We start from the raw sequence: 12,754 nt of genomic DNA on the forward strand, positions 1-12,754 counted from the left end.
CCTGAAGCTTGAATCCCTGGTTTGGTGATGCTTTCGAAGCAGCTGGTCCCGGCTGTACCCAACGATCTTCTAGCTTAGGGAGACTTCGCTTCTCCCAGAAGGCACCTGGAATATGCAAATTAGCCTCCTGAAGCTTGAATCCCTGGTTTGGTGATGCTTTCGAAGCAGCTGGTCCCGGCTGTACCCAACGATCTTCTAGCTTAGGGAGACTTCGCTTCTCCCAGAAGGCACCTGGAATATGCAAATTAGCCTCCTGAAGCTTGAATCCCTGGTTTGGTGATGCTTTCGAAGCAGCTGGTCCCGGCTGTACCCAACGATCTTCTAGCTTAGGGAGACTTCGCTTCTCCCAGAAGGCACCTGGAATATGCAAATTAGCCTCCTGAAGCTTGAATCCCTGGTTTGGTGATGCTTTCGAAGCAGCTGGTCCCGGCTGTACCCAACGATCTTCTAGCTTAGGGAGACTTCGCTTCTCCCAGAAGGCACCTGGAATATGCAAATTAGCCTCCTGAAGCTTGAATCCCTGGTTTGGTGATGCTTTCGAAGCAGCTGGTCCCGGCTGTACCCAACGATCTTCTAGCTTAGGGAGACTTCGCTTCTCCCAGAAGGCACCTGGAATATGCAAATTAGCCTCCTGAAGCTTGAATCCCTAGTGATAATTTCCTGCTGATAAAACAGTGATAATATGAAAGCTACAGCAAGTAGCCCAGTAAGTGACACATAGCTGGAATCAGGGTTTCTGTCTCTACATTATGATACTCTGAGATTAGATGGTGAAAAGAAGGCGATAGATTCCCTTCAAGGGATTACTGTAGAGCTTAAATGAAATAAAAAGTAATAATGACATTTTTTAAAATTCACTTGTTTACAATGCATTTATTTGGCTCTAATGCATATAAACCCAAAAAAGGAACCTAAAGAAAATCCAATGAGTAAAACATTGACCTAAACGTAGAAAAGTTATGTCAATCAGAATGCCAAGAAACTAAAAACGCAATATTCTGGTCATTCACACGGCTGGGACATTTCCTGAGACAACCTACATTCAGATAGCGGCTCTTCATCCTCCTCTTTGCTCTGTTTGCCGGGGGTATGGAGGGAACTATTGACTGTAGACTCCATGTCATCTCCACCTTCTTGAGGCACATCTGAGGATGTCGTACCTCCAGTTACCATATCATCAGAGCTCGGGAGAAGAGAGGACACACTACTTAAGGTTGGTGTGTGCGCTGATGAAAGTCCACTATGGCGTGAAATGCTGAGGAAGGACAGTTTTTGGGCTCGTAAGTGGCTGCGAAGAACTTTGGGATTCTGCTTTTTATTCTGTAAATAGGGAGATAGAGAAAAATTATTATACAACTGCTCATAAAAATGATAGTTACAAGAACACAACTACTCTAACAAAAGCAAGCTAACCTCTGTGGGTTTGGCTCTTTAAAAAAGTCAAATCGCCAGGTCAAAAATGACCCGTTTTTACCCTTTAATTCTTGTTGCTCCCTTGACTATTCAGCTTTTTATTTTATTAAAAGCCACCACATTACTCTAGACATATGGGCCTTTTTATTTAGTACTAATGTTTATGGTCTTAACCAACAGGGGGTTCCTCCCAGGGTAATAATTATGTGGAGCAGCCTAAAAACATGCAACCAAAAATGTTTTGAGCCACGTCCAACTTGCAAAGACCACAAAAATAAGACCAAATGAAAAAGCCCATAGCTCTGGAGCTGTATGGTGGATTTAAAAAAAAAACACTAAGGGGAGCATCAGGGACAAAATAAGAGCAAAAACTGGCCATTTTTCACTTTGTGACAGGTCCTTTTTAAAGCCCCAATTGATGATATTATGTGACCAGGAGAAGCAACAGCGACCACACATTTGCTCAGCAGTAACCAGAAAGTAATGAAGGAGGATCAACAATATGCAACCCCCTGAATTTGTCTGATAAGGGAACTCCTGGAAAGAAGGACCACATACGTGAAGAGGGCTAGAACGCTATAGCGCCACCTATTGGAAGCAGCAATCCTAAAAGTCACTCTTGACCCTTTAACAAGCCTTGCCATTTGAGTTAGGAAAAAAAGCCTAACCAGAATCTCAATTTGCATTCACGGTGTTCCGAGGCAGTGCCCCTCATTAGTGCAAAGTATGAGATCTGATTTGGCTAGGCGAGAGGTTTAAAACTGGGATCTAAGGTGTAACGTTTCACCTTGTGGAGAGTAACAAGCCAGGCCTGTTCAAAATAAAGTTTTTCGTTTATTCTTGTATTAAAAAAAAGGAACTTTACTTTATGTTTATGCAGTTGATTACACAGAATTTGAAGAGATGACCTAATGCTCACGTTGTCTTGAGCTAGGAGTATGACCTCGCTATAAACAACAGTATCCCATCCTGAGTTAATGCTCTCTACTATACTTTATTTCACTACTAATACCACAGCTGCCCTCTAGTGGTCAAACATGTAGTTGCCTCATGCAAAAAAATAAAAATAAACACCCAAAACATGAAATACTGTACTCAATGTCAATTTTGTAGTAATGGCTTATAGCAATAACAGGGAAAACACCTTTTAAAAATCACTTATCTTTATGGTAATACAGTAAATAAATAATACATAAAATAAATAATGGTAATAACTGTTTCTGTAATGTACAAGTCTTCAGTCGCAGGCGCCTCTCGAATTCATGACCGCTTTACTACTGTGTACAGCAATTCATTATGATTTATATTCATTTTACAATAAAGCACATTGATTTTGGTGAGATGCAGGGAGAAGGAGCTTACCACGCTGAGAATGCGTAGCTGGAAATTTTGCTCGCAGTTGTTTAGCCTATGACTAAGGGCTCATACTCATTTGCGAGAAATAAGGACGAGTGCAATCCGAGAAAAAAAAATCGGATTGCACTCTGACCAATGTTATTCAATGGGTTACATCTCATCTGTGATTTGCTGCGTATCTCGGACGAGACTCGCCAATGCATGTCATTGGTTGCGAGAAAAAAATCAAAATCACACACCACTCGTACCATGTGAGTGCTGTCAATAGGACACCTATCCATTATTAATCCTACAGTTGTTACAGGTTAAATATACAGACAGCCAGAATAAAGCATTTTAATGAAATAAAACACTACAGTTTCCAATCTTTATTACACACCTAATTCCTGCAACGCCCTCGTTCTCCTGTAATAAAAAAGGCAAACAAACCAACAATATACCATATCTGTCCATCATTGTGTCCCACGCAGTAATCCATATCTGGAGCATATAGTTTTCAACGTGAATGGTGCCATGATGCATCCATCCTTGCTGAAAACCACTGGGGAATGAGAAGCTGAGAGCAGCTTCAGTGACTAGCGCTGACATCACTGAAGCTGTGCTCCCTCACAGCCAGAAATGCGGTGACCCCTGGACCGTGGGAAAATGCCAGTGCATTTTCCCATTCTCTAGAGGTCATCCCAGTTCAGCACAGCTGTGAGTGGCAGCTTCAGTGACTAGTGGTGCCATCACTGATGCTGCGCTACCTCACAGCCTGACCTGCGCTGAACTCTGGAACATGGGAAAATGAACTGGCATTTTCCCACACTCCAGAGTTCAGCGCAGGTCAGGCTGTGAGGAAGCGTAGCTTCAGTGACGGAACCGCTAGTCACTGAATCTCCGCTCACAGCTTATCCTCACTCACGAGTAGTTTTCAGCCGGGGCAGTCGCATCTTGGCACCCTCCTGGTTGAAAACTGCATATACCCCAGATATGGATTATGGCTGGGGACACATCGATGGACAGGTATGGGTATATTGTTGGTTTATTATTTTATGTTTATTAAAGGAGAACGAGGGCGTCGCAGGAATTAGGAGTACAATAAAGATGGGAAACTGTGTTGTGTTTGATTTCATTAAACTACTTTATTCTGGCTGTGTCTTTATTTAACCCCTTAACAACTATTGGATTAGTAATGGATAAGTGTCTTAGTGACACCTCTCCATTACGAAGCTGGTCTTGATGTCACCTTACAATACAAAGGTGACATCAGCCCTATAACTATTACCCCATATGCAACTGCTACAGGGTAAGTGGAAAGAGCAAGGCTAAGTGGCAGAATTGGCGCATCTTAGAGATGCACCTTTTCTGTGGTGACTGGGAGCTGGAGTTTGTAGCTGGGGGGCAATAACCATGACCCCTTCCTAGGCTATTAATATCAGCCTGCAGCTGTCTGCATAGCCTTTGCTGGCTATTAATTATTGGGGGGACCACACGTCACTTTTTTGGGGGGTCCCCCATTTTAATAGCCAGTAAAGGCTAAGTATACAGTTGTGAGCTGATATTAATAGGCTAGGAAGTTCCATGGGTATTACCCCATTCCCAGGCTATAAACATCTGCCCCCAGTCACTGGCTTTCCCTCTGCTGGTTTTGAAAATTGCGTGGGAGCCCACGCCATTTATTTCATAAAATAAACCTTTATTAATTATATACATATCCGCTAATTTGCACACACATAGTACTAATTGTATTTGTCACTGACATCTATATATCTACCTTGTCTATATGTATTTACTGTATCTAATCCATCTCTTCTATCCTGTCGGCTCCTGCAGTGATTTTAAAGAAACCGACAAATGAATTAACGGCTTTTCTTCTATCTCTTTATGAAATATAAAGACATCTACTATATAATTGTCTAAGGGTCACTTCCGTCTGTCTGTCTGTCTGTTTGTCCTTCTGTCTTTCTTTCTGTCACGGATATTCATTGGTCACGGCCTCTGTCTGTCATGGAAATCCAAGTCGCTGATTGGTCGTGGGAAAACGCCCACGACGATTGCCACGACCAATCAGCGAAGGGCACAGTCCGGCGGCAACATGGCCGCTGCTTCCTCCCCACAATCAGTGCCCGCTCCATACTCCCCTCCTGTCAGCCAACACACAGGGTTAATGGCAGCATTAATGGACCGCGTTATGCCGCGGTGTAACACACTCCATTAACGCAGCTATTAACCCTGTGTGACCAACTTTTTACTATTGATGATGCGTATGCAGCATCAATAGTGAAAAGATCTAATGTTACAAATAATAATAATAAAAAAAACACGTTATTCTCACCCTCCGACGTCGCGCCCTGTCCTCGGCAGTGCAAGCGGCAGGCTCCGGTTGCAAGGATGCTATGCGAGAAGGACCTTCCATGACGTCACGGTCATGTGACCGCGACGTCATCACAGGTCCTGCACTCATACCAACCCTGGGACCGTAAGCTGCCGCGAGCACTGCACACAGGCGCCAGGACTACAAGGGACCCCTCGGAAGGTGAGTATATGTTTATTTTTTATTTTAAATCTTTTTTAACCTGTTATATATGTGTCTGGGAAATACACTACGTGGCTGGGCAATACACTACGTGACTGGCCAATATATTACGTGTCTGTGCTCTATACTACGTGGCTATGTGCTGTATACTACGTCGCTGTGCAATATACTACATCGCTGGGCAATATACTATGTGACTGGGCAATATACTACGTGGCTGGGCAATATACTACGTAACTGGGCAATATACTACGTGGCTGGGCAATATACTACGTAACTGGGCAATATACTACGTGGCTGGGCAATATACTACGTGGTTGGGCAATATACTACGTGGCTGGGCAATATACTACGTGGGCTGTGCAATATACTACGTGGACATGCATATTCTAGATTACCCGATGCGTTAGACTCGGGCCACCATCTAGTATATATATATATATATATATATATATATATATATATATATATATATGTATCACTGGTATATATATATATATATATAAATAAATATTAGTTGTGATTTACGTTGATCATTTTTAGGTTTTATTGTTCTCAACACATTCCACTATGTAATGAATAAAGATTTACTACTGGAATATTTAATTCAGTGATATCTAGGATGTGGGATTTTAGTGTTCCCTTTATTTTTTTGAGCAGTGTACATTACTTCTACAGCGGTCACTGAAGAATTACCTTGTAGTAAAGTCACACACTAAGGCTGCCGTCACACTAGCAGTATTTGGTCAGTATTGTACATCTGTATTTGTAAGCCAAAACCAGTAGTGGGTGATAAATGCAGAAGTGGTGCATATGTTTCTATTATACTTTTCCTCAATTTGTTCCACTCCTGGTTTTGGCTACAAATACTGATGTAAAATACGGACCAAATACTGATAGTGTGACGGCAGCCTTAGGGTCCGAAATATCTCACCTTTGAGATTAGAAATTAGAATTGAAACAAAGTTTGACACTGATAGCTCACACTGTACATTGCTGCAGAACCCGGTATTAAATTTCTTTTTTATGCCCCACAGCTTTACCGTTACTGCACACAGCGTAAATATCAGTTGTTCATGAAGCCTGCGCTCTCCATCTCAATATACTTCTCACAATAAAAGAAAATTAAGTAGCTGAAATATTTAGCCCTCCATTTGTGAAGATTGCATTTATTTACCTCTGTAAAACACAGCAAAATATTTCTGGCAGAAAAATGATCATTTACCTTCCCCAGCATGATAAACTGCTCCCACTTCATCTCCATGTCCTTCTCTCTATTGATTCTTCTTAATGAAGTTTTACAGCCACCAGGATTTCTGGTTTAAAGAAATACAGAATAGTAAAAGTGACATTACTGGCTTGATATTTAATTTCTTTATTGAACACACAGGTGACTGCTACAATAAAGGAGTTCAAGATCCGGGACGTCATTTCAAAATTAATCGCAAGGACCCCACCATTTACCATACAAGGGGTCCTCTTATGTGGCAAAGGGATGCTTGGACTTCCTCAGGCATCAAGGTCAAGCTGCGAATACTACTTCTTCGGCCCCTAGAAATCTGTCCCTCTAGAGGTCCTACATTGTATACATGAAAATATGTTTATATGGTATGTTTCATCAGATACACAGGACATCTGGATTCTCTAGTTGCACTTTATTGGTATTTTATTCTTAATTTCGATTTGTCCCATGCTTGCACTAATCACATTGGGATCTACTGACAAGAATTATGTATTTTCATGCTGGTGGGTGTGGACCCACTACGCAGCGGATAGGGGAGAGCCTGGAGGGGTGTAACTAACTGACCATCTGGTTCTTCACTAAAGCCCCTGAAGGTGTGGTTAGGCTTGAGCCACAGGTGGTTGCCAGGTACCACTCCAGGACAGACAACGAAACCGCAGCAGCTGACCCCAAAGGAACAGGGACAAAGGTACGTACACAGAGTAGCTGCTAGGGCAGGAACAGGATGACGTCCAGAACAGATATTGGAGCAGGTTCAGATGGAGCAGAATCAGGACTGGCTCAGGATTCAAGCAGAACCGAATGGCAGGATCAGACAGGACAGACTTGGTATAGGTACAGGTTCAGACAGGATCGTAAAAGGTGCACGTACTGGTTCAGACTAGGCGGGTTCAAGAAGGCAGAACTGGTTCAGGTTCTGGGTAATGGAACAGGTATGGGAACAGGGACCTGACAACGGACTTGGCAGCTTGCAGACTAACCAAATGCTAATGTTGCTCAGGCATCTTCCAACAGACAGAGGAGCCTTGGTATTAAGTGCCTCCCAGCCATTTGCTGGGGACACATCAGGTGCATGACCGCTGTCTATTTAAGAGACATGGAGCAGGCGAGTGCCCTAAGCATGCTGCCAGTAAACCTGTGTGGCATGTGCAGGCCATGGCACAGGAGCCACGTTGAGACCAGGAAGAGAGAACGCGGCTGGGCGGCCGTGGCAGTGAGTATGTCGGCATCCCCTGCCGGAGGGGAGGTTGAAGCAGAGTGCAGGGACACCGGAGTTACATGTACAGTTGTGCTCAAAAGTTCACATAACCAAGCAGAATTTTGGCTTTCTTGGCCTTCTTTCAGAGAATATGAATGATAACACCAAAATTTTTTATCCACTCATGGTTAGTGGTTGGGTGAAGCCATTTATTGTCAAACTACTTTGTTTTCTCTTTTTAAATCATAATGACAACAAAAAAAATCCAAATGGCCCTGATCAAAAGTTCGCATACCCCATTTCTTAAAACCATGTATTGCCCCCTCTAACATCAATGACAGATTGAAGTCTTTTGTGGTAGCTGTGGATGAGGTTATATTCTCAGAAGGTAAAGCTGCCCACTATTCTTGGCAAAAAGCCTCCAGTTCCTGTAAATTCCTGGGCTGTCTACTGTAGCATGAACTGTGCACTTAAGATCTCCCCAGAGTGGCGCAATGATATTGAGGTCAGGAGACTGAGATGGCCAATCCAGAACCTTCACTTTGTTCTGCTGTAGCCAAAGACAGGTCGACTTGGCCTTGTGTTTTGGATTATTGTCATGTTGGAACATCTAAGTACGTCCCGTGCGCAGCTTCCAGGCTGATGAGTGCAAATTTGCCTCCAGTATTTGCTCATATTGTGCTGCATTCATCTTTCCTTCAACTTTGACCAAGTTTCCTGTGCCTCTGTAGCTCAAACATCCCAAAAACATCAGCGATCCACCTCCGTGCTTTACAGTAGGAATGATGTTCCTTTTATCATAGGCCTTGCTGATCTCTCCAAATGTAACGTTTATGGCTGTGGCCGAAAAGTTCATTTTTGGTCTCATCATTCCAAATTATCTTGTTCCAGAAGTTTTGAGGCTTGTCTCTGTGCTGTTTGGCGTATTGTAGGCGAGATACTTTGTTGGATTTGCGCAGTAATGGCTTTCTTCTGGCGACTTGACCATGCAGCTCATTTGTCTTCAAGTGCCTCCTTATTGTGTATTTTGAAACAGCCACAACACTAGTTTTCAGAGAGTTTGGTATTTCACCTGATGTTGTTTGTGGGTTTTTCTTTGCAAAATGAACAATTTTCCTGGCAGTTGTAGACGCCATTTTTGTTGGTCTACCTGACTGTGGTTTTGTTTTTAAAGAGCCCCTGATTTTCCATTTGTTAATCACAGTTTGAACGCTGCTGACTGGCATTATCAATTCCTTGGATATCGTTGTCTATCTCTTTCCTGTTTTATACAGTTCAACTACCTTTTCCAATAGATCCGTTGACAATTCTTTTGCTTTCCCCCTGACTCATAATCCAGAAACGTCAGTGGCTGGATGAAAGATGCAAGAGTCTGCCTGGATCCCAGAAACTCACTCAGCTTTTATGCACACACACTGATTACAAGCAAACAGGTCACATGTGAGGATGTTACCTTTAGTAGCCATTCAAACCCATTTGTGTCAACGTCTGTGCATGTTATGAGGGCAAAATCACCAGGGTATGTGAACTTTCGATCTGGGTCATTTGGATGTTTTTGGTTGTCATTATGATTTAAAAAGAGAAAACACAGTAGATTGACAATAAATGGCTTCACCCAAATACTAACCATAAGTGGAGAACAACTTTTGGTGTTATCATTCATATTCTCTGAAAAAAGGCCAAGAAAGCAAAAATTAGTTACCTGCTGACTAATCTCACTCATCTCCATTCTCTTCTATTGAGAGAAGCCAGATGAGACTAGAAGCTACCAGATCATAAGTTAAGTTTGCAAATCACACACAGTGCTCAGCATAAAAGTGTTCACCCGTTTTTAAAAAGTAAGATTTTAATCAATTTCTCACTGAACACAAGAACAATTTCCAAAATTTCGACAAGACTGAATTTCCTAGAACAGTGTTTAACCCACAACATGAAAGTAAGGTTAATAATATAAGTTTCATTACAATATCTTCAGTTGTACTCAAAATTGGAAGACAGATGCTGTAATATATCGGCAACTTGTTCATTCCATGCCTAGAAGACTTGGTGGTGTCCTTAAAAATCATGGTGGCCATACAAAATACTAGATGTAGTTTTTGATGTGGGGTGTTTCCAGTTTTGCATCAACTAATTTGAGTAAAACTGAAGATTTCGTAAAGAAAGTTATATTATTACCTTACTTTACTATTATGAGAAAAAAAATGTTCTACTATGAAACTCAGTCTTGTCAAAATTTTGCAAATTCTTCTTGTATTCATTGAGATATTGATTAAAATCTTACTTTCAAAAGGGGTGTACTCATTTATGATGAACACTGTCCATGTGGTACGTGACAGCCCACTCGCTCGGGGTAAACAGGAGAATTGTGACCATTTGTCACAATTTGGCAGTCTACCGTAACATAGATTGATTACAGACCAGAAAACCCCTTTAATGAGATTTACTGCATGAGACTAATAATATATTGAACAGTATCAGTGGTATAAAACTTGTTTTTTTTAAGCGACAATGTATAAAATAAAACAATTACCGTTTTAGATTTTTTTTTGTACCTTATATTCCAACAAGAAGATACCGGCCTCATGGAAACAGATGGATCTGAGGTTAAAGTCTCTAAAAGCCAATGTATGGCACAGAGCTGGCGAAAGAGAGTTTCCCTAAAGAGTAAAATGTGAAACGTATTAATCTGATGACTCATTTTTATTGAATATTCCTGTATAAATCACATTATTTTTACTCTTACACTATAAAGCCTCATTCAGACCTCCATGTTGCATGCACGCGTTGTGTCCGTTTTTTTTCACAAATACAACACGTACCTGTTATAATCAATGTTGCTATCCATATGACCTTGTCTCTTCATGACTCACAGAGACATGTCCGTTTTTTTCTGGTGGCACGGATGAACAGGGGCAATACAAGTCTATGGGTCTGTGAAAAACACATAGAGCACACGGACGGCAGCAGTGTATAATCTGTGTGCTGCCTGTATATAAAAATGTCGAAGCGTAGCAGAAACTTTGAAATCACTGATGGCAAAAATGGACACATAGATGACACACTTAAGCAAAGCACTGATGTAACTGGTAGCATTATTTTCATGTCCCTTTTTAAATTTGGATGTGTGAATGGGGCCTAATAATCCGAGCACCCGAGCACAGATTACAAGTTGGAAAAGCATATCCATATATATAGGCTTTATAAGGGAAATAGCACTTCCACATTGATTAACCCCTTTACCCCCAAGGGTGGTTTGCACGTTAATGACCAGGACAATTTTTACAATTCTGACCACTGTCCCTTTATGAGGTTATAACTCTAGAACGCTTCAGCAGATCCCAGTGATTCTGACATTGTTTTCTCGTGACATATTGTACTTCATGACAGTGGTAAAGTTTCTTTGATATTACCGCCGTTTATTTGTCAAAAAAATGGAAATTTGGCGAAAATTTAGAAAATTTCGCAATTTTACAACTTTGAATTTTTATACAATGAAATCACAGAGATATGTCACACAAAATACTTAATAAGTAACATTTCCCACATGTCTACTTTACATCAGCACAATTTTGGAACCAATATTTTTTTTTGTTAGGGAGTTATAAGGGTTAAAAGTTGACCAGCAATTTCTCATTTTTACAACACCATTTTTTTTTAGGGACCACATCTCATTTTATGTCATTTTGAGGGGTTTATATGATAGAAAATACCCAAGTGTGACACCATTCTAAAAACTGCACCCCTCAAGGTGCTCAAAACCACATTCAAGAAGTTTATTAACCTTTCAGGTGTTTCACAGGAATTTTTGGAATGTTTAAATAAAAATGAACATTTAACTTTTTTTCACAAAAAATTTACTTCAGCTCCAATTTGTTTTATTTTACCAAGGGTAACAGGAGAAAATGGACCCCAAAAGTTGTTGTACAATTTGTCATGAGTACACCGATTCCCCATATGTGGGGGTAAACCACTGTTTGGGTGCATGACAGAGCTCGGAAGCGAAGGAGTGCCATTTGACTTTTCAATGCAAAATTAACTGGAATTGAGATGGGACGCCATGTTGCATTTGGAGAGCCACTGATGTGCCTAAACATTGAAACCCCCCACAAGTGACACCATTTTGGAAAGTAGACCCCCTAAGGAACTTATCTAGAGGTGTGGTGAGCACTTTGACCCACCAAGTGCTTCACAGAAGTTTATAATGCAGAACCGTAAAAATAAAAAATCATATTTTTTCACAAAAATTATCTTTTCACCCACAATTTTTTATTTTCCCAAGGGTAAGAGAAGAAATTGGACCCCAAAAGTTGTTGTACAATTTGTCCTGAGAACGTTGATACCCCATATGTGGGGGGGAGACCACCATTTGGGCGCATGGGAGGGCTCACAAGGGAAGGAGCGCCATTTGGAATGCAGACTTAGATGGAATGGTCTGCAGGCGTCACATTGCGTTTGCAGAGACCCTAATGTACCTAGACAGTAGAAACCCCCCACAAGTGACACCATTTTGGAAAGTAGACCACCTAAGGAACTCATCTAGATGTGCTGTGAGAGATTTGAACCCCCAAGTGTTTCACTACAGTTTATAACGCAGAGATGTGCAAATAAAAAATATTTTTTTTCCACAAAAATTATTTTTTAGCCCCCAGTTTTGTATTTTTCCAAGGGCAACAGGAGAAATTGGACCCTAAATGTTGTTGTCCAATTTGTCCTAAGTACGTTGATACCCGATATGTGGGGGGGGGGGAACCACCGTTTGAGCGCATGGCAGAGCTCGGAAGGGAAGGAGCATCATTTGGAATGCAGACTTAGATGGAATGGTCTGCAGGCATCACATTGTGTTTGCAGAGCCCCTAATGTACCTAAACAAGTGTTTCACTACAGTTTATAACGCAAAGCCGTGAAAATAAAAAAAATTAAAAAATGTCCCCAAAAAACGCTGATACCCCATATGTTGGGGTAAACCCCTGTTTGGGCACACGGGAGAGCTCGGAAGGGAAGGAGCACTGTTTTACTTTTTCAATGC

General features: G+C 41.4%; 1 protein-coding gene across 1 annotated transcript in view; it reads right to left on the minus strand.

Annotated features, from left to right (window-relative positions):
• The window catches only part of CCDC60 (coiled-coil domain containing 60), a 330,055-nt gene that overhangs the window by 83,491 nt on the left and 233,810 nt on the right, over positions 1 to 12,754 (minus strand). The window contains exons 6-8 of the mRNA XM_069754456.1: positions 10,281 to 10,385; positions 6,513 to 6,603; positions 1,041 to 1,320 (exon numbers count right to left, since the gene is read on the minus strand). Of these exons, the coding sequence (XP_069610557.1) occupies positions 1,041 to 1,320; positions 6,513 to 6,603; positions 10,281 to 10,385 (476 nt within the window). The remainder of the gene's footprint in view (positions 1 to 1,040; positions 1,321 to 6,512; positions 6,604 to 10,280; positions 10,386 to 12,754) is intronic.

The sequence above is a fragment of the Ranitomeya imitator genome, chromosome 1, assembly GCF_032444005.1.
Source record: "Ranitomeya imitator isolate aRanImi1 chromosome 1, aRanImi1.pri, whole genome shotgun sequence".
Taxonomy (NCBI): domain Eukaryota; kingdom Metazoa; phylum Chordata; class Amphibia; order Anura; family Dendrobatidae; genus Ranitomeya; species Ranitomeya imitator.